The sequence below is a fragment of the Chrysemys picta genome, chromosome 6 (genome assembly GCF_011386835.1).
Source record: "Chrysemys picta bellii isolate R12L10 chromosome 6, ASM1138683v2, whole genome shotgun sequence".
Lineage (NCBI taxonomy): Eukaryota > Metazoa > Chordata > Testudines > Emydidae > Chrysemys > Chrysemys picta.
Window position 1 is genome coordinate 68,401,342 of NC_088796.1, and position 26,816 is coordinate 68,428,157.

The 26,816-nt window shown below is 44.5% G+C and overlaps 1 protein-coding gene across 1 annotated transcript in view; it reads left to right on the top strand.

Moving 5' to 3' along the window:
• MAN2A1 (mannosidase alpha class 2A member 1) overlaps positions 1-26,816 on the top strand; it is a 225,035-nt gene that overhangs the window by 76,912 nt on the left and 121,307 nt on the right. The window contains 3 exon segments of the mRNA XM_065599246.1: positions 183-369; positions 2,604-2,781; positions 12,635-12,837. Coding sequence (XP_065455318.1) covers positions 183-369; positions 2,604-2,781; positions 12,635-12,837 — 568 coding nt within the window.

Sequence of the window (26,816 nt, forward strand, 5' to 3'; positions counted from 1 at the left end):
GTCAATGGCAAAACTCCTGGTGACTTAAATGATGCAGAGTCAGGGTCCAGATCTCCAAAATGGCACTGTATTTTAAACTGTCATATTAAAAGCACTCCTGGATTAGGCCCAGACAGTTAACTTAGTTTAGACAATGAAATATGGCTTTATTTTATAGATGTATTCTGTTCATGTACTTTTAGATTTGGGATCTAGTACAGATATCCTTTGCCACATGATGCCTTTCTACAGCTATGACGTTCCTCATACTTGTGGTCCAGATCCTAAAATCTGTTGCCAGTTTGATTTTAAGCGTCTTCCTGGAGGAAGAGTAAGTTGTCCCTGGAGAGTTCCTCCTGAGGCCATTCATACTGGGAATGTTCAGCACAGGTACAGTACTGAAAGTATTGTGGAATTCAGTAATTTGAAAGTTTTTGTACTTGTTGAAGGCGATGCTTATTAACATCACAACTTGCTTGATTTAGTGTTTAAAAAAGACAATTGTCATAGGAGAAATAATTTTTATTACATATTCACTGTATGTGTGTCAATTCCCAAAACAGTTGCTAGTACAATTTATGAAAGTGGTAATTGTAAGAGAAATTAAAATTAATACACTGAGCTAGTGTGTTAATTCTGCAGTTCCTGATAAACAAGTCTACAACTTTTGGGTCAGTTACATTCTATGAGTACCAGGAAGAGGTATAAACAATTTGCTTGTCACACAGTTTGGTCATATCTGTTTTTCAACTTCTATACTGTCAGGCACCAGAATGACATCAGGATCTCTCTGGGTTTGTCTACACTCGAACAAAAGACCAGTGATACTGAGTCTCAGAGCCTGGGTCAATTGACTCAGGCTTGTGGGGCTAAAACAACAGGGTTGCTGTTCGGGCTCAGAAACTGAGAGAGAGGAGGGTCTCGCAGTTCAGGCTGGAGCCCAAGTCCATATGTCTACACTGCTACTTTTAGCCATGTGAGCCTGAGTCAAATGACCTGGATTCTGAGATTCAGCGCCATGGGTTTTTCTTTGCAGTGTAGATATACCCTCTGAGGGAGAGCAGTGGGAGCATACAGTGTATCTTTGCATATAACTCCCACATCTAATCCAATTAATTTAAAACAAAACTAAATATTCCCATAAGAGAAAAAATGTTTAAATAGTTATGCTGATAGTACATATCAATAATGTAAGCTGAAAAAAATTGACTGTTTATAAAATCAAAAGATTAGAAAAAACAGAATTCAGAGTTTAGGCAAATATAACAGAAATCAACACTTGAATGTATGGAAGTGCACATTTGGTACTGTGCTGCCAGGGAGCCAGAAGGGATGGAGCCAGGGGGCCTCAGATGTGGGGTGAGGTATGGTTCCATTACACAGATATTTCTCGTGGCCAACAGATCTGAGATTTGGTGGGTTTTGCCCTGATTGTTCTTCAGTGTATGGGTATTCCATCCTCCCTATGCTATAGAGACCCATTAACAATCTGTGCAACTGATTGAGAAAGAAATTGGAGAGGGAGGACAGGAAAGAAGAGGGGCCAAGGGAAAATCCCTCGCTTATTAACCTATTTTTTTCCCTATCACACAAGTAGCTTTGGACAAATGATCACAAATATGGACAAACTGTTGTCTGGCCTCAGAGTGCACATGTAAAATTTGAACCACAAATGAGCTTCTTTTGGAATTCCTTTTCTTCTATACTGCCAGTTGCTGTAGTTTGTAAGTGATAGGATACCTATTTCTCTGAGGGGAGGACCTTGCGTACCCTAGATTCAGAGTATTGTCTGACCTCACAAGAGGTGTTGGTTCAGGCAAGGCAGTTCAACATTTTCAGTCTGGCTAATGACAAACTATAAAATGGGCCGCAGGCAAGAAAATGTTGATGATACTAGGTGGGTTATGTTAGTCTCCGCAGACCACGTAACTCAATGACTGCAGTTTATTCATTCATGATTTAAAACTACCTATTATTGAGAACACTAACAGAAAACTTATTCTAAGTAAAAGCAGTTTATATAGCTTAAAAAAAGAACCAACTTATTAAATTTTTTACAGATTTTGGATATATTGGAAAAATATTTGTAACTCATAGAAACTTTCACATATAACATTTAACCCCCCCACTCCTCAAATTTTAAGTGTTAATGGTTTGGAAACCATTCTAAATGTGTACACGCTGCAACCTCTTTGAGAACATGCATTAAAAGTAGGTAAGTTGTTGTTTTAAAAATCTTTAGATTTATAGTTTCTCTAAAATCTTTGGCTACTGTTGGCATGTAATTAACGTAACTGCAGTATTGACAGTATTTCTTATATTAAATGTACCTAGGTAACTTTAATTAGAAAAAAAGCAGTACTGAAAAGATTTTAATGGCAATCATCGTTATTTAAAGAAGACTTACAAATGTTATGAACACTTTCACTAGCTCAGGTGCTAAACTTATTTATCCACTATTTAAAATGTTGCTATTAGAGAGGAAAAAAAACTTTTTTTTTTTTAAATCACAAGTAAGAAGACAAGTAGAATTTTCAAGGCTAGTTGTAGGGTGTTTGACATTTGTCGTCTTGTCAAGTGATTACTTTTCTATATTCTAAATTTTATAATTTTCTTCTTCCAAGGGCTTGGATGATTTTAGATCAGTACAGAAAGAAGTCAAAGCTTTTCCGTACTAAAGTTCTGTTGGCTCCGTTAGGGGATGATTTCCGCTACAGTGAGAGCTCAGAATGGGATCAGCAGTACCAGAATTATCAAAAGCTTTTTGATTTTATGAACTCTCATCCTGAGTTACATGTTAAGGTAAACTGCATATTTATTTTTTTCAAATAGTTGTAGTCCTGCACTAACACCAATGAGCCCTAATTTAAACTTTTTGTGTACTCCTATTTCATTTGTTAGCACCTTCTGATATACTGAGATTTTGTATGAATTTGTTGTGCATCATGGAGAAAGCTAGTTAAATGCTACTATAGCTTAACTGAAACTCTTGGTGAATAAAGAAGGTAGTACTGATCAAGTTTTATAGTTAGGCTTGGCAGGATATGATTTTAATCGATAGCTGTCAGTAAATAGATTATTTTTTTCCAACAGTCAGCATGCCTGCATGGATGATTGTCACTGGCCTTAGCAGCCCTCTGCAGCTCTCCTGTCAGGGCAGAGAGTAAGTAGGTCCATGATAGTGGTTCTACAGAGAGCTAATTGCACTGCTTCAGGGTCGGTGACACTCAATCCTTGCAGGCTCAAGCTTCAGGGGAAGGCTGCAATCCTGGTGAGGCAGCGCAGAGACCCCTGGTCATGACTTGCAGGAGGAAGAGGGTGAGCTTCCTGCCATGGGGAGACCACAATATTGCTGAGTGGCTCTTGTGGCAGTGCAGGGAGACTTCCGCAACTCTGCTGTCACGGCTCTGCTCACTCACTCACCACAGCCAGGCATGTGGGTACTGTCCCTGGGCAGGAACTGTTCAACTGTGGGTTGGCCTCCCATACAGCTCGGGGCTCATCCTCTCTTACAGTCCTGGCCAGCAGCTTTGCTTCGTGAACCAGGATGATCACTGCCTCCCCTGCACCTTGTGCCGTGGTATCTTGGACCCCGACAGACCCGCTGTCAGCACTACCCCAACCCCACTCATCCCACAACTGTAAAAATAAAATTAAAAATAGAAGAAAAGTCCTTAAAATAAAGATGTATAGTTCAGCTGATAGATGAGTTTGAATGTACTTGAGGTTAATGACACGCCAGACTAACTTTATTTTTTTCCTTCCAAGGCTTGAAATTATTCTATATATAGCACCTGGTAAGAAATATAAACAATGGCCACAGTGGTTTACTTTAAACAATAGCCTTTAGGTTTAAGGGAGTTTCTTACTTCTCTTGTTGCTTTGAGTAGCTTCCAGTTCTTCTTTGAGTTGTGTCTCTGTGGGTGCTCCACTGTAGGTGTGCTTCCATCTCTGCGTTGCTGATTGGAGAGCTTTTGTAGCAGTGTCCATTAGGCCTGCACAGGTGCTATCCCTCCTTGTGTCCTGCCACGAGGCTAGCCAGCAATGGTGGGCTAACCCCCCACAGTTCCTTCTCAACTGCCACAGCTAGAGACAAAGCCCTTAGTAGTCCATTTGCGATCGTTAGCTTGCTTTAGCATTTATGGGGGGGGAGGGATAGCTCAGTGGTTTGAGCATTGGCCTGCTAAACCCAGGGTTGTGAGTTCAATCCTGGAGGGGGCCATTTAGGGATCTGGGGCAAAATTGGTACTTGGTCCTGCTAGTGAAGGCAGGGGACTGGACTCAATGACCTTTCAAGGTCCCTTCCAGGTCTATGAGATAGGTATATCTTGATATATATTTATTTATTAGTAGTTAGTCGTCTTAGTCTTACATGTATTTTTTTCTCTGTATTTTCTCTTCAAAAATAGACCCTTGACTTCTCCCCCCCCCCCTTTTTTTTTAATTGGGGACCCCTTCTCCCAACGGGGTATGCCTGGCTTATTGGGCTTCAAGAAGTGCCTGTCTTGCAAAGGGGCCGTCCCTGTGCCAGACAAACATTCTTGCTGCATATGCTGCCTTGGGGAAGGCCATATTACACAGAAGTGTGGTCTCTTCCAACAACTCAGCCAGGTCTTGAAAGGACAGAGAGTTAAGACAGAAGATCATCTTCATGAAGGCAGCCCTCCAACCTTCTCTGGATCCATCCCAGGCATCACCCAAACGTGCAAGTTTTCTCCACAGCCCTCAAAATCCGAGAACTGTGGGTTGAAGAAACCAGCTGCAGATCCCTCTCATAAGTTATCAAAAAAGAGAGCGTTGAGTCCCCCAGAGTGAGCCCCGAGCTAGCCGTAAAAGATCTCCTGCATGCTTGGTATCATTGGCACTGAGACAATCCAAGCCTGGTACCCATGGCTTATGAAGATCTAGAGTGGCAGATGTGACAATGCAGTTCTGGCGGAACCCAACTGAGAGTGCCAACTCAGGACAAATTGCTCAAACAGGGCAGTTATAGCCCAAGGTTGGGGTTTTTTCCACCTCTATGGCAAACCAAACCAGCCAGACTAAGAGGACTTCGGTCTCACCCCACTGGCTAACCGCAAGTTTCACAAGCAATCTCCTTAGACACTCCAGTTTCCCAGTATTACCACAAGTGCCACTCGTTATGGGGACAAATGGTTATGAAAACCAATACCCAAGTAAAAGAAAAAGGTTCTCCTGATCCCAAAGGACCAAGCCCCAGACCCAGGTCAATACAAATCAAATCTTACCTACAAATCACGCTGTTGCCAATCCTTTAGAATCTAAAATCTAAAGCTTTATTCATAAAAGGAAAAAGATAGAGATGAGAGTTAGAATTGGTTAAATGGACTCGATTACATACAGTAATGGCAAAGTTCTTGGTTCAGGCTTGCAGCAGGGATAGAATAAACTGCAGGTTCAAATCAAGTCTCTGGAATACATCCCCCACTGGGATGGGTCCTCGGTCCTTTGTTCAAAGCTTCAGCAAAGTTCCTCCAGAGGTGTGAAGCAGGATTGAAGACCCAATGGAGATGAGGCATCAGCCTTATATAGTATTTTCCAGGTGTAAGAACACCTCTTTGTTCTTACTGTGGAAAATTACAGCAAAATGGAGCCTGCAGTCACATGGGCCAGTCCCTGCATACTTTGCTGAGTCTGAAGGCATATTTGCCTTTTTAATGTGTCCTTTGTATAGCTGATGGTCCTTAATGGGCCATCAAGCAGGCTAGGCAGAGCTAATCCCAGCTTGTCTGGGATGTCACCCAGAAGCATAGCATAAGTTTGCCATACAGACAGTATAGAGCCAATATTCATAACTTCAACTACCAAAACTGATACACACAAAGACAGCATAATCATAACCAGTAAACCATAACCTTGTCTTAGACACCCCATTTGACCCCCTTTATACACTATTTGGGTGCCACTACAGGACCTTGGTTGCAACAATGATCTATATGGTCCCAGTTTATATCAATAACGTCACAGCAGGTATTGTCGATGGACAATGGACCTGATGGGCACATGCACAAAGCCAACAGTATCCAGTGGAAAAAGATTGGAGCAGAGAGCGCTCCAGTAAGAAGACACTTCCAGTACATGCTGTACTTTTGGCACTGCCATCAGTGCCCCATCCAGCATCCCTGACTTTCTCCATACCACCAATGGCACCGCCAGAATTCTGGCACTCGAGAACTCAGGGTGATATACCAGAGTCTCCTCTTCTTGGCATTGGGACTTCAGTACCAAGTCTTCTCCAAGTGTGGGAGTTTTCTCCGGTACCCTGCCATGCACCTCCACTTTCTAGTAGCAAATCAGAGAGCGAGCCAGAGGAAGTCATCTGCTACCACTCCTCCAAAGATCCCTATGATGCCTGTTATCAAGGGGCTCCTCGGGCATACCCTCAGCCTGCCCCCCCACTGACATGATACGGCCAGCCATGGGTACCACCACGGGGCTCTATCCCACCGCTCTGGTGGCCCTACTGGGATCCCTGGGCGGCATAAGCTTCTTGGGCTTTCAGCCTCATCCATGAGCCCCTGAGACATTCTCCCTTGACTATGGTATCCAGAACCTCCAGAGGAGATTATAGAGGAACAGGAGGGTGGTATGGAGGAAGAGGTTACTCCAAGAACCAACATATCTTCCTCCAGATGAGGCAGTCATTCTTAGCTGATTATTTCTGGCTCTTCCAGGTCTTGGCAAAAAGGTTGCAGATACCCCTGGAGGATGTCAAGGACACTCACCACAAACTCCTTGAACCTCCTATACTCCTCCCCCTCCTCCAGAATAGTCTTCCCCATCAATGAGGGGTCTCCTTGACCCCACAAAAACTATGTCAAATCCCAGCATTGGTGATGCCTACTTGTAAATGGGTCTATAAAAAATATTACATCCTGCCTAGAAATATCTTCTTTCTGACCCTCCCCCCGACTCCATCGTTGTGGACATGGTAAAATCCCGCGGCCGCCAGCACCGAATGAGATCCGTCCCCCTATGCTAAGGATTGGAAATGCTTGGACCGCTTCGGGAGAAAGGCCTACTCCTCTGCCACTTTGCAGTTTTGAATAACAAATGATCAAGTCTTAATGATAAATTATGACAATGTTCTGCAGCACTTGGGAACACATAACATCAGACTGATGGTTCATGGAGATTTTTTTTAACTTTATCCTCTTCCCCTCCCCCCCCCCCCCACCTCAGCATCCTTCCTCATCCCCCTTCAGGAACTCTTCTCACGAGAGTTTACGTGATAAGAGATTGCCTACTCCACTTAGGAGCCATGAATCCAGTACCTCAGCATCTATGAGGCAAAGTGTTTTTTACTGTCACTATTTCCTAATGCTCTAGGAGAAGGGAGGTTGGAGACCCATGCTAGATCTCTGAGCACTCAAAACGTTAATCACAGCTCAAAAATTCAAGAAGGTCACTCTAGCAATGTTTATTCCAGCATTGGAATAGGAAACTGGGCTATCGACTCTGAGGGTATTCTCCAAGGTTCTGTCAATAGTGGCCACTCACATACCATCCCAGGGTTCATGGTCTACCCGTACTTGGATGATTTCCTCCTCAGAGCCCGCTACTTCAATGAGGCTCACTGGGTTATCAAAACCACAATAGATTTGTTCACAGAACTGGGCTTATAGATCAACAGCCAGAAATCTACTCTCACCCTAGTACAGTGCCTGGAATTCATAGGGGCCGACTTTGACTTGTTACAGGCCAAAGCGCTCCTACCCCAGCACAAGTTCCTCTCCTTGACCATACTTAAACAGTACAAAAGAGCCCCCAAATATCAGCCAGCCACTGCCTCCAACTCTTGGGGCATATGGCAGCTGGTGCAGCGGGGATACCTCATGCCAGGCTTCACATGCGGTGTCTCCAGATGTGGTTCAGCTTGATATACTGACCAGAGAGAGACCAGACAAATCTCTGTTGCTGCCCACCAAGGTCAAAAGCTCCCCGGACTGGTGGAAAAACCCAGCAAATGTTTGCAAAGGGATCCCCTTTTTGCAAACTTCCCCATTGTTACTTCTCACTGCCGATGCATCCCTCAGAGGATGGAGCGCACATCTAAACAACCTTACAACACAAGGCAAAAGGTCATCCGTGGAGACATCTCTCCACATTGACCTCCTCTTGCTCAAGGCTGTCAGGAGTGCCTTCACCTATTTCTCTTGCTGATCAAGGGAACACACGAGAGTCCTAACAGACAACATAGCTTATATGTATTACATAAAACAATGAGGAGGAGCCAGGTCACTGTCCCTCTGTGCAGAAGCACTAAAGTTATGGAACAGATGCATCTCCCATAATATGACCCGGTCAACAGCCTACCTTCCTGGCATACAAAATTTGATGCAGACAGTCTGTCATAAGTTCCCACATGACCATGAATGGGAGATAAACCCAGTGGTGCTTCATGACCTATTCAGGCAGTGGGGTATACATACCACAAACCTGTTCACCACTTCCCTGAGCAGGAAATGTCCACACTACTTCTCCAAAGCAGGGATAATACAGCACTCTCTGGGTGATTCTCTCCTCCTTCTGTGGGCCAAGGACCTTCTCTATGCTTTTTCCCCATTTCCCCTACTGTCAAAAGTCCTATTGAAAATAAAAAGAGAAGGAGCACATGTCATACTGATTGCTCCCACCTGGCCAAGACAGACTTGGTACCTGTGACAAGGTTGGGACTCACCACCACAGTGCCTCCTGCTGGTGACTCCGGGAATTAGCTCAGTCCAGTAGAGCGCCCCATCCTGGTGGTGTCCTGTCTGTCGTCTCACCCTTGGTTGGCATGTGAGCCCGCATTGTTCCCAACTTCCGGCGTCCTCTTCGAGCCACTGCCCTCCGGCAGTGCCCCTTAGTCCATCCTTGCCCCCTTCCGGGAGGGGCGGAGGTCAATCAGCTGTGTCTCTGTGCCCCAGCCAATGTGGGCAACTGCACCTTCAAAGTCACACCCCTCTTGGCAGGGGGTTGGTACAGCCCAAGATGGTCACTCCCATCGGCCAGGTGTAAGGGAAGGGGGGGACCCAGACCCGCCCACTACTCTGGGTCCCAACCCAGGGACCTTCTAGTGGCAGCCGTCCTGCCCTCCTTCTCTTCCTCCGTCTGTCCACGTCCCTGGGCCGCTTCCCCTTCGGCCCCTCGCACCGGCTAGGCCCTTCCCCTCAAGGCCTGCAGCCTGACGGACACCGGGCTGGAGTTCCCTTCTGCTCCTCCAGGCCTGCCCAGCACTGTGTTGTCCCTGGTGCTGGTCGCTCCACTCTGGAGACAGACCTTTCCCTCTCAAAGGCTGGGGGCAGACTGTCTGCTCCCTCCCTGAGCAGTCTTTTTATAGGGCTGAGCCTGGCTCTGATTGGCTGCCTCCAATCTGGGCTCTGATTGGCTCCCAATAAGCCCTTCTCTGATTGGCTGTCCGTCTAGGAGAATAGGGCAAATAGCAGTTCTGATGGCATATCCCCCCTACACAGTATTCTTTTGGGACAAGTTTACACTCAGACCACACCCGAAGTTCAAACCCTAGCTGACTTCCCCTTTTCATGTAAACCAACTGATCCACCTTTTTAGTTTTTAACCCTAAGCTTCACCGTGATTACAGGGAGGCTATGCTACATGTGTTAGGCCTTAGGAGAGCTCTGGCCTTTATCTGGATAGGATGAAGGCTCTTAGGAAGTCTCCCAAGCTTTTCCTTTCTATTTCAAAAAGATCCAAGGGCTCAGCAGTATCAGCCCAGAGGCTCTCCAAATGGGTCTCGAACAGCATTAAGCAATGTTATCAGGTTTGCAACATAACATCTCCAACTGGTATTCATGCACACTCCACAAGGTCATCTCCATATCCATCATCTTCCTCAAGAATGTCCTTATCTCAGAAATCTGTTGAACGATGACTTGGGTGTCAGTCTATACCTTCGCAGAACATTATGCGATCAATGGGGACTCTGCCTCTGATTCAATCTTTTGCTCCAGAGAATTGTCATCTGTAACTGACCCAACTCTGAATCTCCAGCCCTTCAGTGGGGATACTGCTTGGGAGTCACCTACAGTGGAGCACCCATTGGGACACTACTCAAAGAAGCTACTGACCTTATCCAGTAATGATGATTCTTCAAGATGTGTGTCCCTATGGGTGCTCCACAACCCACCCACCTCCGTTGGCGGGGCGCAAGGAGGGACAGCGCATGTGCGGGACTAACAGACGCTGCTACCAAAGTTCTTTGATCAGCAGTGCAGGGACCCAAGCATACCTATAGTGGAGCACCCATAGGGGGACATATATCGAAGAACCATCGTTACTGCACAAGGTGAGTAAATTCTTGCTTCCTGACTTCTTGGAATGTGCGCTTTTTGTGTCTCACTCATTCCCATGCAGTTCAGCAACAATTTCCTTGTTTGAGAGATGCTAAACTACCTTCTATATGAAAGACTTTGCTATATAGTAATTTTCAGCTATTCTTTGTCTGTTAAAGTAAGTTCTTTATGGTTTCTCAAATAAAAGCTGTTTATGGCACTTTGAAAGTGAGTATAGGTGTTTAATGATTTGAAAATATTTGGTGGTCCCGCTTTCCTTTAAGTGTTGATTTTTTTTTTTTTAAACTGAGTTTTTATATCTTTGATACTAATAGTTGAGCAGGCTAAAACTTAAACATGTAATAAATTTGTCAACAAGTGATATGCCTGCAGAAAGATAAATTGTACTAGCATAATTCTCAGGCAAGTACACATACTAAAATAAACATTAATTAGTAATCCTTACCATCTCTTTCTTAGTGGCCAACATAGCAAAATCACACTGAGTTATGAGATCTGTAAATCCTGTGGTGCGGTAGAAGCGCTATCAATGCACATGAAAGTGTCAGAGGTGGCTGATCCTCCCTATAGTTGGACTGTTCATTTGCTTACATGCAATGTGCTTGTTCTTGTGTCCATTGGTGTCAAGAGTAAAACTCCTGTTGCTTTTAGTGGTGCAGGATCAGGCATATACTGGGTTCAGTGCAGGGCCGGCTCCAGGGTTTTTGCCGCCCCAAGCGGCGAGGGGGAAAAAAAAAAGATGCGATCGGTGGCAGCTCCACCGTGCCGCTTTCTTCTTCAGCTGCAGGTCCTTCCCTCCGAGAGAGACAGGGACCCTCCGCCGAATTGCCGCCGAAGAGCCCGACATGCCACCCCTTTCCCTTGGCTGCCCCAACCACCTGCTTGCTCAACTGGTGCCTAGAACCGGCCCTGGTTCTGGGAGTTGACAATGAATCTTGATTTAGCCTAATTTTATAACTGTATTGTCATTCCTAAACCTAAAAAAAAAAAAATGTAAATCATAAATGAAAGGAAGGATACTGGATGTGTAATTCTCACAATGAAAGATTTTTAGGTGTTCGTTAGTTGAGTTGAATAACAAAGAAATTAAAAGTAAAAGGCCTGAATGACCAAAAACGTCCACATTGAACTACTGTACTTCTAAGAGATTTTATCTTTTTCCAGTGTGAATTTACTGAAGTACATATCATAAAACAAGCAAGCTTAGAAAACAAAAGACGTTAGTGTAAGAAGACTAATTCAAAATCACTCATTTGCAAATACCTTTTTCAAAACGCCCAAACTGGACACCATTATTTTCACAATAGTACACCTTACTTGCCAGTTAACTTAAGGTTGTGAAAAAGTCTTGTTTCCATATTTTAATATAAACATCATGAAAGGATTGATTTATAAAGCTCCTTATTTGTGTAGTACTGCCTTTTTAATTATTGTATTATTTCAAGTGTATAAATTCTCAGTTGATCATAAGAAGGTTGCTTGTCTTATGTCTCCATGCTGTTCCCTCTCCATTTATCATAATTTTTTGTGTGATTCAAACTCCAGTTTGCTCAACTATCATCTCTTTAAAACAACTACACTTAAAACTAAACATAAGGGTTTTAGACTTATTTTCAGTTTCCTGTTTCCAACACTAAGTTTGAATAAAAATGTAACTGTTTTGTGTAAGCATACTTTTGAAGAAAAATGCAGAAGGCCTTTGAAAGCAAATGTTAGTTGGTTTTATTCATTATCTATAAATAGCTTTGGAAGCATAACAGAAACTTTGTGCTGTGACACAGTATAGCTAATAAAACTGAAAATAATGAATCAAGGAAAAAATGGTGCTTTTGTTTCATTATATGAGAGGTAATCTCTTCAGACATCTACATAAACTGGATTACTGGATGCTGGATTACTGAACTCCAATAGGCAGCTTTTAGAGAGACAAGAGAGATGTAGGACAGTTTTCTTACAGCTGAAGCCTAGATTTACTCAAGTCCCTGATATGTGCCTATAAGAGAAATGAAAAACTTATTTTGTTCATCTGACTCTTGATTAAACTGTTGCTGCTTTACAGAGAATGTTTTTATACTTGGAAACACAAAAGGTAGTTTTCATTTTGTGAGTTGGAAATAGTTACTGATGGGATATATATGTTAACCCTGAATCAAAGGTGTCAAGGGAAATTTTTAAGCTTCTTTATTTAAAACAATATTTCTGTGATGACCTTACTTGCAGAAGGCATACTGAAGTACCTATTTAAAGCCACCATGTTCATACACTTCAACCCTAAGTTTCTAAACTAAGAAAATGGAAATCTGTCAGTCACGTGAACAGTTCTTATAATTTTGTTTCAGGCCCAGTTTGGGACTTTATCAGATTATTTTGAGGCTCTGCGCAAAGCAGGTAATTTGGAGGAAAAGAACAGCAATTCAGTTTTTCCTGTTCTGAGTGGAGATTTCTTCACATATGCAGACAGAGATAATCATTATTGGAGTGGATACTTTACATCACGACCCTTCTACAAAAGACTAGATAGAGTTCTGGAATCCTATTTAAGGTAGGTATAGTCATCTGATACAGGTATCGTGTAAATGTTTGTTTGTCTAATACTGCAGAGATATCAAATGTCCTTTTCAAATAAACTCTGAAGCTTATTTTCATTATACTATAGTTAAGGTTCATATTTCACTAGGAAAAATATAACTGACATCAACATTTAGACTTTGTCATAATCTCTGTAGAAGAAGAAATATGGCTGTGGCATTTTAATGGAATCACAAATATATGGGATATTTGTCAATCTAAACAGTTTTTTGTAAAAAGTTCCACCTATAACTTAATTGTTTTAAGATACCATGGAAGTTACCAGTCACTTTGAATACCATGAAACTAGCAAATGTATTCTTGATCCTTGTCTCTGTAGATGGAACTTGAATAATTATGTTGATTGCTGTCAGATGATCTGTCATTTTCTGGAATGCTTGACTTTTTGGGCAGGGAGATGAAAGGAATGAATTTTGCCATGACATTCAAATCTGAAGTAGTCAAGGGTATTTGTGTGCCCAGTGAAGTTATGAGAGCTCTTTGGAATCTCCTTAAAATGAGGCAGGAAGTACTTGAGGACCTGTATCATTAGTCAGGTACTTCTCTTTGGCAGTTACTTGGCTGTTCCCAATAGCTACAAGGGGCACTGAAAGCAGAACTAGTTGCAATTAGGGCTCTATGATGGGGTGTTTACCCCACACTTGCCCTGAAGAAGTTAATGCAGATTGAGAAGATGGCTAATTAGTATGATAGACCAGTGCTGAGGGGAAATGAGGTGGCTAAGTAATCCCATGACTGAAGGAGGGGAGCCCAGCTGAGGAGCAAGGAGCTTGGCTGGATTTATGAAGCCAAGAAATTGGAAGCAGAGGGGGACTGCTGGGAAAGTCTGCAGTTGCTCCCTGGGAGAAGGGAGGAGTGTTGAGAGGCTGCAGAGACAGGTACCCTACAGTTACTCCCTGGTAGGAGGCAGTTGGGGGGCTGACAAACTCAGGGTTTGTGGGGGGAGTGCTAGATAGTAAGGAAAGAGCTCAGGGAAAGGCAGTAAAGTCTAGAAGGGAACAGACCTTGGCTGCTGACTTAGATGGTCCCTGAGTAGAGGGTGGGCTCAGGTTCCTCTGCCAGCCACTGAGAGAGTGGCACCATGGGCTGAAAACTGCCTGAGACTGCTAGTGTGGAGAGAGACTTTGAAAAACGTTGGTACCCTGGGAGGGAGGATCATAGTGACCTGGCTGAAGAGCCAAGTCATGAAGAGGAAGCTGCAGCTCCTGGGGTGAGAGGGGCCTCCGGGGTGAGGACTGGTGAAGAGACTGAGAGGAGGGCTCAGTACCTTAAAAGAGCTAATCTCCAGAGCGAGTAGGGGGAAGAGCCATCTGTGGACCCCATCACAGGCTCTGAAAGGATTGATTTTTGGATTGGCACATACCTTCTGAATCCTGTTGGCTTCTACCTGAACCCTGCTTCCAAAAAGACTACTGCTCAGAAGACATTTTGGGGGTTATCTTTCAGGGGTTTCAGGATCTGTTACACCACTTCTGAATAGAGAAGAACTTGCATAATGGGGAGTGACCTTGGCCATCTTGAAGGAAGCATCTCACAGGGCTTTGCAGGTTGTAATGTCTGCTGCCACATTCAGAAGGAACATCTTGATGATGATGTAGATAGTATTGCAGAGGAAAGTGTGATTCTCTTCCAGAAGGGGTGCCATTTGTTCAAAGGTAGAATTCTCAGGAACCAAGCCTTTGCAGTCTAGAATGTTTGGTTCAACAGTCCTGATGCAGGAACCCTGGAAGCAACCTGGCTTGATAAGGCTTGAACTAGTAGACTCAGACTTTAAGGCCAGAAGGAATCATCGTGATCATCCAGGCTGATGTCCTGCACATTGCAGGCCACAGAACCTCACCCACTCCATTTCTTTACAGTCTACCTCATCATTAATATACAATGCTACTCCACCACCTTTGCCTTTATTTCTGTCTTTCCTGAACAGAACTTACCCTTCAATACCTATACTCTAGTCATGACTACTATTCCATCATGTTTGTTATCCCTATAATATCTGGTTTCACTTCCTGCACCAGTAGTTTTAGTTCCTCCATTTTGTTACCCAGGCTCCTTGCATTGGTGTATAATCATCATAATTGTTCCTGCTTGGCTTCATCCGCATTTCTCACTTGATTGGCTACAGTCATTCTACTGCCAGTGTCTCCTCTCTGATGGGCATCAGCACTATCCTTCCTCTTAATGTCCATTCTTCTAACCAGTACTGTTCCTTTCTCCATTGCTGTATCCTTTCTTACTTGATTTTCCTCCCTCTTAATGTTAAAATCAGGCATAGAGATTACATGAGTATCTCCCAACAGTTTCACCTGAGTTCCTAGTTTAAAGCTCTTTTAATAAGTTGTGTCAACCTCCATCCCAGAAGTCTATTTCCCTCCCTACTCAGGTGGAGTCCATCCCATGAGGACTGTCCTCTGTCCATGAATGTTTCCCAGTGGACAAACATCCCAAAGCCCTCCTTATAGCACCATTGCCTGAGCCATCTGTTGATCATCATAATCTTGTCTTGCCTTCTTTCTCCTCCTCTATGGACAGGCAGAATCCCACTGAAGATCACTTGAGCCTCCATTTCCTTACACGTTTCCCAGCCTGGCATGGTCTCCCTAGATACGTTCCATCGAGAATCTAGCTGTGTCATTTGTTCCCACGTGAATGATAATCAGTGAATTCTTTTCTGCTCCCATTAGGATCCTCTTCAGCCTCAGATCCACATCCCGTATCTTAGCTCCCAGAAGACAACACACCCTTCTGTTCTCTGGGTCAGCTCTGGTGACAGGCCTGTCTCTTGTTCTTAGTAGGGAGTCCCCAGTCATGTAGACCTGCCTTTTCCTGATGATAGTGTGATTCTCTGGCCTTCCTCCTGTTCTTTTTGGCTGTGAGTCCTCTTGTCTTTTATTCTCCCTTGCAATCTTCTGCAAGTCATTCTGTAGCCTCCTGGGGCTCAGTATCTCCATTGGCTCTTCTCCTCTTCTTACAGGACTAGCTGCTCTTCTCTTGCCCTCCCTCCTTCAGTTACAGTCTGCTGTGCCCCTTCATTTTCCAACTCACCAAATCTGTTCCTGAGCTCTATTTCTCCTTCACTATCTGGTCTTTTTCTCTGCCTGGTTCTTGTAGTCACATGCTTCCACTGACCACTTTCCATACCCAACCAAGTTCTTCAGTCCAGCTTGCATCTGCAAGTCTTGACTTTTCCCTTCAGCCTTCTCTTGCCTTTGCTCCATCATCTGCTCGAGCCCCCTTCAGAGCTCATGTCAAGGCTGTATCCCCCCTTTGAACTTTAGGGTACAAAATGTGGGGGCCTGCATGAAGACTTCTAAGCTTAACTACCAGCTTAGCTCTGGTCCGCTGCCACCATCTCAAGCTAATTCCCTTCCCTGGGAAGCCTTGAGAAACCTTTCACCAATTCCCTGGTGAATACAGATCCAAACCCCTTGGATCTTAAAACAAGGAAAAATCAATCAGGTTCTTAAAAAGAAGGCTTTTAATTAAAGAAAAAGGTAAAAATCATCTCTGTAAAATCAGTATGGAAAATAACTTTACAGGGTAATCAAACTTAAAGAGCTCAGAGGACTCCCCTCTAGTCTTAGGTTCAAAGTACAGCAAACAAAGATAAACACTAGTAAAAGGTACATTTACAAGTTGAGAAAACAAAGTAAAACTAAGATGCCTTGCCCGGCTATTTACTTACAAGTTTGAAATAGGAGAGACTTGTTTAGAAAGATGTGGAGAACCTGGATTGATGTCTGGTCCCTCTCAGTCCCAAGAGCGAGCGAACTCCCAAACAAAGAGCACAAACAAAAGCCTTCCCCCCAAGATTTGAAAGTATCTTGTCCCCTTATTGGTCCTTTGGGTCAGATGCCAGCCAGGTTACCTGAGCTTCTTAACCCTTTACAGGGAAAAGGATTTTGGAGTCTCTGGCCAGGAGGGATTTTATAGTACTGTACACAGGACAGCTGTTACCCTTCCCTTTATAGTTATGACAGCTCAACCATAGTTTCCACTTGCATCTCCAACCCTTGGATCTTCTCTTCCATCAGCTCTATCAAGCACCATTTCATACAAATGAAGCTCCTGTTAGGTACCCGCTGTAAGGTCATGTACATCCCTCAGCTTCCACATACGGTCATCTTCATTGCCTCTTCCGTGGCTTTGGCCAGTACCATTGCTGCCTCTGTACAGTAACTCCTCACTTAGGGTATGTCTACACGACAAAATTACGTCGATTTTATAGAAGTTGATTTTTTAGAAATCGATTTCATACAGTAGATTGAGTGTCCCCACTAAGTGCATTAAGTCGGTGGAGTGCGTCCACAGTACCGAGGCTAACGTTGACTTTTGGAGCATTGCACTGTGGGTAGCTATCCCATAGTTCCCACAGTCTCCGCCACCCATTAGAATTCTGGATTGAGCTCCCAATGCCTGATGGGGCAAAAACATTGTCGTGGGTGGTTTTGGGTACATGCCATCAGGCTCCCTTCCCTCCCTCCGTGAAAGCAACGGCAAACAATAATTTCTCACGTTTTTGCCTGGGTTACCCGTGCAGACGACATGCCATGGCAAGCATGGAGCACACTCAGCTCACCATCACCGTACGTCTCCTGGGTGCTGCTGGCAGATGCGGTACTGCATTGCTACACAGCAGCAGCTCCTGGCCTTCGCGGCAGCAGATGGTGCAGTACGACTGCTAGCCGTCGTCGTCATCTGGGTGCTCCTGGCAGATCTCGGTGAGGTCTGTCAGGGGCGCCTGGACATAAATGGGAGTGACTCCAGGTCATTCTCTTCTTTAAGTTTCGTCTCATGGAGATTCAGTCCTGCCTGGAATATCATGCGAGCTGGAGGCTTCTGCCTCAGGCTGCTCTCCCAGCCGGCAGCACCATGCAGTCGCACCTACCCCAGCCTACCCCTTGTTCCCATGGCTCATGAAGCCTGGACAGTAGTAAGGAGCAGTTCAACTATAGGCTGAGCAAGTGCAGAATGGTAGTAGAATGTGCCTTTGGATGTTTAAAAGCTCGCCTGCACTGTTTGCTGACTAGGCTGTTTGTGATTAGAAGAGCACAGCAAGGTGCACTGTGTATCACAGCGGCTTTGAAAACCAGTTTCATGACTGGCCAGGCTTCGGTGTGACAGTTGTGTGTGTTTCTCCTTGATACAAACCCACCCCCTTTGTTGATTTTAATTCCCTGTAAGCCAACTCTGTAAGCCATGTCGTCAGTCACCGCTCACTTCATGAGAGCAACGGCAGACAATCGTTTGGCACCTTTTCTTCCCACGAAGATTCCATACCATGGCAAGCGTGCAGCCAGCTCAGCTCAGCCACCGCTGTTGTGTCCTGGGTGCTGCTGGCAGCAGACGGTGCAGTAGGACTGCAAACTGTTGTCATCGAACAACCGCTTCCGCTGCCACTGCTCTCCTGCTCGCCTGCAGACTCCATACCACGGCAAGCATGGAGCCTGCTCAGATCACCACGGCAGTTATGAGCACTGTAAACAACCATGCACATTATCCTGCAGTATATGCAGCACCAGAAATTTCAAAAGCAGGTGAGGAGGCGACGGCAGCGCGGTGACAAGAGTGATGAGGACATGGACACAGACTACTCTCAAAGCACGGGCCCTGGCAATTTGGACATCATGGTGGTAATAGGGCAAGTTCATGCCGTGGAACGCCGATTCTGGGCCCGGGAAACAAGCACAGACTAGTGGGACCGCATAGTGTTGCAGGTCTGGGATGATTCCCAGTGGTTGCGAAACTTTCGCATGCGTAAGGGCACTTTCATGGAACTTTGACTTGCTTTCCCCTGCCCTGACATGCAAGAATACCAAGATGAGAGCAGCCCTCTCAGTTGAGAAGCAAATGGCAATAGCCCTGTGGAAGCTCGCAACGCCAGACAGCTACTGGTCAGTCGGGAAGCAATTTGGAGTGAGCAAACCTACTGTGGGGGATGCTGTGATCCAAGTAGCCAAAGCGATCTTTGACTTGCTGCTGTCAAGGGTAGTGACTCTGAAAAATGTGCAGGCCATAATGGCTGGCTTTGCTGCAATGGGATTCCCTAACTGTGGTGGGGCAATAGACGGAACGCATATCCCTATCTTGGGACCGGAGCACCAAGGTAGTGAGTACATAAACCGCAAGGGGTACTTTTCAATGGTGCTGCAAGCACTGGTGGATCACAAGGGACATTTCACCAACATCAACTTGGGATGGCTGGGAAGGGTTCATGATGCTTGCATCTCTAGGAACTCTGGTTGGTGTGAAACTCTGGTTGGTGTGAACGGCTGCAGCAAGGGACTTACTTTCCAGACCAGAAAATAACCATTGGGGATGTTGAAATGCCTATAGTTATCCTTGGGGACCCAGCCTACCCCTTAATGCCATGGCTCATGAAGCCATACACAGGCAGCCTGGACTGTAGTCAGGAGCTGTTCAACTATAGGCTGAGCAAGTGCAGAATGGTGGTAGAATGTGCATTTGGACGTTTAAATGCGCGCTGGTGCAGTTTACTGATTCGGTTAGACCTCAGCGAAACCAATATTCCCATCTTTATTACTGCTTGCTGTGTGCTCCACAAAATCTGTAAGAGTAAGGGGGAGACGTTTATGGCGGGGTGGGAGGTTGAGGCAAATCGCCTGCCACTGATTACGCGCAGCCAGATGCCAGGGCAGTTAGAGCACAGCAGGGCGCGCTGCACATCAGAAAAGCTTTGAAAACTGGTTTCATGACTGGCCAGGCTACGGTGTGAAAGTTCTATTTTTCTCCTTGATGAAAACCAGCCTTCTTGGTTCACTCTACTTCCCTGTAAGCCAACTGCCCTCCCCCCTTTGATCACCGCTTGCAGAGGCAATAAAGTCATTGTTATTTCAAATCCATGTATTCTTTATTAATTCGTCACACAAATGGGGGGATAACTGCCAAGGTAGCCTGGGGGGGAGGTGGGGGAGGAGGGAAGGACAAGGCCACACTGCACTTCAAAACTTATTGAATGCCCGCTTTCTGTTGCTTGGGCAGTCCTCTGGGGTGAAGTGGTTGGGTGCCCAGAGGGCCCCCCCCCCACTGCATTCTTGGGCGTCTGGGTGAGCAGGCTATGGAACTTGGAGGAGGAGGATGGTTGGTTACACATGGGCTGCAGTGGCGATCTGTGCTCCTGCTGCCTTTCCTGCACTTCAACCACACGCCGGAGCATATCCGTTTGATCCTCCAGTAGCCTCAACATTGCTTCCTGCCTCCTCTCATCATGGTGACACCACTTCTCCTCTTGCTCCCGCCGCCTGTCCTCTCATGCGTCCCTCCTGTCCTCGCGTTCATTTTGGGCTTTCCTGCACTCTAACATTGTCTGCCTCCACGCATTCTGCTGGGCTCTTTCAGTTTGGGAGGACTGCATGAGCTTAGAGAACATTTCATCGCTAGTGCGTTTTTTTCGCCTTCTCATCTTCGCTAGCCTCTGGGATGGAGATGATAGGGGGAGCGTTGAGGAGGAAAAAAGGGTTCGCTTCACCCCAGCTAACAGCGGGGATGATTTCTGTTCAGCCACAGGCAAACAGCGCAGCAGGAACGGCCACCTCTGAATGTCCCCTTAATAAAATTCCCCTATTTCAACCAGGTGACCATGAATGATATCACTCTCCTGAGGATAACACAGAGAGATAAAGAACGGATGTTGCTTGAATGCCAGCAAACACCGGGACCATACACTGCCATGCTTTGTTATGCAATGATTCCAGACTACGTGCTACTGGCCTGGCGTGGTAAAGTGTCCTACCGTGGAGGACGGAATAAGGCTGCCCTCCCCAGAAACCTTTTGCAAAGGCTTTGGGAGTACATCCAGGAGAGTTTCACTGAGATGTCCCAGGAGGATTTCCGTTCCATCCCCATACACGATTACAGACTTTTCCAGTAGCTGTACTGGCCGCGAATAAATCCCAAGTCCTCAGGGCAAATTAATGATTAAACACGTTTGCTTTTAAACCATGTATTATATTTACAAAGGTACACTCACCAGAGGTCCCTTCTCCGCCTTCAAGGTCCGTGAGCCCGCCTTGGGTGGGTTGGGAGGGTACTGGCTCCAGGGTGATAAACAGTTCCTGGCTGTCGGGGAAAACTGTTTCTCTGCTTGCTTGCTGTGCGCTATCTTCAACTTCCTCCTCCTCCTCCTCCCCAAAATCCGCATCCCTGTTGCGTGAGAATCCATTGATGGAGTCCACGCACAGGGGTGGGGTAGTTGTAGAGACACCCCCTAGAAATGCATGCAGCTCATCATAGAAGTGGCATGTCTGGGGCTCTGACCTGGAGCAGCCATTTGCTCCTCTGATTCTTCGGTAGGCTTGCCTGAGCTCCATAAGTTTCACGCAGCACTGCTTCAGGTCCCTGTTATAGCCTCTGTCCTTCATGCCCTTGGAGATTTTTTTCAAATATTTGAGCATTTCATCTTTTGGAACAGAGTTCTGATATCACGGATTCCTCTCCCCATACAGCAATCAGATCCAGTACCTCTGGGTTGGTCCATGCTGGAGCTCTTTTGCAATTCTGGGACTGCATGGTCACCTGTGCTGATCAGCTCGCCACACTGGTCAAACAGGAAATGAAATTCAAAAGTTCCCAGGGCTTTTCCTGTCTACTTGGCGAGTGCATCTGAGTTGAGAGTGCTGTCCAGAGCGGTCACAATGGAGCACTCTGGGCTAGCTCCTGGAAGCCAATACCGTCGAATTGCGTCCACACTACCCCAAATTCTACTCTGCAAGGTCGATTTCAGCGTTAATCCCCTTGTCGGGGAGGAGTACAGAAATCGATTTTAAGAGCCCTTTAAGTCGACAAAAATGGCTTTGTCATGTGGATGGGTGTAGGGTTAAATCGATCTAATGCTGCTAAATTCAACCTAAACTCGTAGTGTAGACCAGGGCTTAAAGTCTTCCCAGTTAATATTGTTTCGTTGTTATGTTGCTGATCAATTAGAGAACATGCTCTTTTAAAGTTGCGCAGTGCTCCCTTATAACATTGTTTGGCAGCCATCTGCTTTGTCCACTGCTTGCAGAAAAAGTAGCCCGTTGGAGCTAGCTAGTAGGGGCATGGGACCAGGGTAGACCAGCAGCCCCCGTATTAGCTCCCCGCTCCCCTAAGTTCCCTGTGCAGGAGCTGCCCAGCAGGCTATCAATTGCCGGGCAGTTCAACTGTCCCTCCCCCCACTGCCGTGTGCTGCTCCTGCCCTTTGCCGTGGAGCTGCTCCTGGGAGCCTCCTGCTTGCTATGCAGAGGTGTGGAGGAGGAGGAGGGGTGCTAATGTCAGGGTGTCCCCCTCCCCCCGCTCCTGTACCTTATCTCCACAGATCTACTTAAAAGGGCAATGTACTTAGAGTGGGGTCAGTGTACTTAAAGGGGCAATGCACATCTCTCTCTCACACATGCGGTGTGTGTCTTTGTCTCTCTCTACCATGCTTTCTCCCCTCCCTCCATTTGTGCTGCCTTGTAGAGTGTGAGGCTACATTAACAACAGCGTGTTAACTCTTGAGGGCTCAGCCGAGTGCTAGTTCATCATTAGCAGTAAGGCATTCCCTGGGAAATATCCCACCATCTGACTTCACCACTTCAACCAAGCTTCACAATCATCATTGCTGTGTACAGTATTAAATTGTTTGTTTAAAACTTATACTGTGTATGTGTGTGTGTGTATGTGTATATGTGTATATATATATATATATATAGAGAGAGAGAGAGTGTGTGTGTCAGAGTCTTTAGTTTGGCGAAAACCTTTCCCTGGAATCTAACCCCCCCCCATTTACATTAATTTTTATGGGGAAATTGGATTCACTTAACATCGCTTAGCTTAATGTAGCATTTTTCAGGAACATAACTACGTTAAGCGAGGAATTACTGAACCAGTCATAGCCTTCCCACCTAAATTCCTGTCAAGTGGAAAACAAAAACAAAGACCCAAACAAACACCAAAACAAAACCAGAACACCACACCGCACCCCCTACTCCAAATTCCGTTTATGAATTCTCATTCACACTCTCCTGTTTACAGTTCTGCTTGCTGCTCCTGTGCTGTTGGCTGACTGTTTGGCTGCCTTTATAGGCCCCCTAATCAGGACTCAGCTTCTCTCACAGGACACTGCCCCCTACCAGCCTCTACAAACTGAACAAAAACCACGTTTATCTTCTTGATGTTTTCATTAGAACAGATTGGGAAAGGCTTTCCTGCTCCTTAAAGTAATCCCTTTAGTCCTCATGAGAGAAAAATACCTTTTCATTTAAATGACCATTCAGCTGTCAAATTCTAAAAACAAATAGTTACTAAATACATTTTGAATCATAGATACATTTTTGGGTAAACGAGAATTAGGAATACTCTTTAAAGAAATATAGAGGGAGTGGTAGCAACTCCTATGCTAATACACCTCTACCCCGATATAACATGAATTCGGATATAACGCGGTAAAGCAGCGCTCCGGGGGGGGCAGGACTGCACACTCCAGTGGATCAAAGCAAGTTCGATATAACGCAGTTTCACCTATAACGCGGTAAGGTTTTTTGGCTCCTGAGGACAGTGTTATATCGGGGTAGAGATGTAGTTCCTACTGTAGAAACTTTTTCAACTGTTCTTTTAAGATACTTAATGAAACCTTCCCCTCACCCAATGCCTCCCTGGTTTGTAGCAGGATTCTGTAATTAGTTTGGGGGTGGGGGGAGGTGAGAATGGGAGAATACATAGGCCTGGGAGGTACCTTTTGCAGTTGCCATGAAAATCTTTTCAGGATTGGCCAAGTTATATGGAATTATAAACACCATTTGCAATCTGTGTTATGCTTGGTAGAGCTTGCTAGAGATTTGGTGCTAATATTGCTGAATGTTCCCCAGCTATCTTATTTGGATGCAACACAAAACAGAACTCTGGATGGGTCACAGATAGAATGGAGTCCTGCTGCTGCTACAGGCAGTGTTAATCCTAATTTTAAATTCTTTTGTGGTCTTGACTTTGTAGCATTAACATTTTTTAACTTGAGTTCTTTACTTTGTGATGTTAATGTTCTTTTAGCATAGTTTTATGCAAATTAAAAGTATAATTATCATTATATGCAAATATAATATATAAATCATGCAGAATATATTGAAGCCAGTCCTTATTTGTGAAAATATTAGTAGTCACCATTCCTTAGTAATGTAGTAGGAAATAGTGTAGAAAATATTTATTAAAAAGCAGAGGTTCACGAGATACAGAACTTTTTGTTCATTGCGCGGGTGATGCAATATCTATCTGAATTTAGAATTAAAAAACATGCCTTCAAAATTTGAAAGTAAGTTTGCATTAATAATTAGTCCTGAGCTTTAAAGTGAACATTTGAAGCTCAATTCTGGTGTACATACTACTAATCTTTCTGAGCTGCTGAGTTATGTTTGGACTTTTAAATCACTGTAAGGTTAAAAACTGATATCAGTCATCGCTATCAGCTAGGGGACAAAGGGAGAGCAGAGCCTTTTCAGCTTATGAAAAGTGGATCCTCTTGGCTTGAAAACCAAGAGTAGCTGGAACTGACTATAAGTGAGAAACCTGCTTAGACAAAGGTTCTAACTTGCTGAAATTGTTGGTCACTAGAAAGCATGTTCACTTGTAACTATATCTGTGCATTCTGTTTTCTTATCATGTAAATATCTGTTTTTGTTAATAAACTTATTTTTGTTGTATTACAAAATCAGCTCAGTGTTGTGTATTAAACTTAAGAGTGAAGTCCTTAGCTAAATTAACAAACTGGTGTGTGCTCTGTCTCTTTGGAGACAGTTAACTTGATAACTTCTGTGAATATTGACTGAAAAGGACTGGACACTGCAGAGGAGATGGTTTTGGGGAGACTACAGACTGGAAGGGCTGTTGGTGTCACCCAGCAAGGAGTAACCAGGCTGGTGAAACCCAGGGTGAGGATATTGCAGTGATTCTCAAACTTTTGTACTGGTGACCCCTTTCACATAGCAAGCCTCTGAGTGCGACCCCCCCCATAAATTAAAAACACGTTTTAATACACCTCTACCCCGATGTAACGCTGTAACAGGAGCCAAAAAATCGTACCGCGTTATAGGTGAAACCGCGTTATATCGAACTTGCTTTGATCCGCCGGAGTGCACAGCCCCGCCCCCCTGGAGCACTGCTTTACCGCGTTATATCCGAATTCGAGTTATATTGGGGTAGAGGTGTATATTTAACAACATTATAAATGCTGGATGCAAAGTGGGTTCTGGGGTGGGGGCTGACAGCTCACAATCCCCCATGTAGTAGTCTTGTGACCCCTTGAAGGGTCCCAACCCCCAGTTTGAGAACCCCTGGGATATTGTGTTGTAAGCAAGCTGATGCTGTTAGGGCTCTGCACTGCACAGAAGCACCCAGGATTACAGGGCAGGCAGTGACACAATCCCCTTACTGATCTGGGTGAAACCCCAAAGCGTTACAATGACATGCAGCTTTCTGTCTCATCTGACCCTGTATGTGCTGTTGAAAACCTTATTCAAGGTGTCTGAGATTGTGGCATGGATAAGTGCCAGCTGTCTGAAAATCAATCTAGGTTAGATTAAAGGAATGCTAGAATGTTGTTGGGAGGCAGCCAGAAGATCTTCAGCCAGGACTATATCTTTTTGTTTGCAGTCTGAAGGTTTTATTGGTTCCTATGTAACACAATCACATAGTAGCAGTTTCTAGGAAGGCTTTTTTTCTATCTGGCAAAGAGATTAAAACTATTTCTTTTGGATGTGGAGCTGTTACTGCCATCCATATCTGTCATGTTAGATTACTGCAATGTGCTCTACATCAAGCTACATTTTAAATAAAACCCCCAAAACAGAATTCTTCATAGAATGTGGCAGTCTGCATATTATGTGATGTATCTCACTGAGAGTACATGCCACAAATGATCAGGGTTTGACACTGACTGCTTATTGTTTCGGGGCAGAGGTTTAAAGTATTGGTTTTGACCAATAAAGCTGTATGTAAATGATTTGAGATCTGTCTCCTTGAGAGTCTATATTTCTCCCTCAACAATGGTTGTGGTGTTAGAGATGCTTAAGATGGAACCATCTGGGTATGAGAGGGGGCTGTCTGCAGTAAATTCACCAAGAGGCCTCCTCCTTATGTCTAGGTTGTTCTAGTTTAAGCACCTTCACTGAGTGCAAGAAGGCCCTTAATTTTGGAATTTGTAGTGTTCTACCACTTGGTCCAAAATAGTCTGAAACTGTTCACTTTCAGAATGTGCTGAAAGTTCTATCTCATTTACATAGGCTTTTGGGGATAAAGGACCACAACAAGGGCTAGTGTTTTGACGCAAAGGGGATGTTGGTTGAGTTGATTTTAACAGTTGGTTTAATTCTCTTATGGTTTTGGGATGAGTAGTAGCTGCTTTAGTCTTTCCTGTTTGGTTCAATTTTGAATTAGTACACCTTTGCCCTCAGAACCTGGAATAGATTTCTTTTGTGTGTGTTTAATTTATTTAGATTTGTAAACAGTTATAATAAACCCTGTATATTTCTGGTGTTGATGTGACAATTTGTTGTATGGCAGGCCTTTTTTTATTTTTGAAGGGAACATAGTGTTGGCAGCTGCAAAATAGATAAGGCTTATGAAAAACCTCTGAGATAACTACTTTGCAGCAGGGAAAGAATATTTTAGATGGAATTCAGGGCAGGGTAGATTTGATTTAAATCAAATTGATTTAAATCATTAGTCAGGAAGACTCGATTTAATCCTGGATTTCTACATAAAAGTGCATTCTTGTTGGTTATTATAACCTTAATACATATTCACAACTCAGAGATAGATGTAAGTTTCATTTTTAGAAGGTACACACTATACATTTTTAAAGTGATTTATTTTGAAAACTTTTCAGATTAGTTTTACAGCTATTTCAAAAAATGAATGATTGGTTGGTTATTTCATTTACCAAAGGTAATTGAAGCAGATATTTAA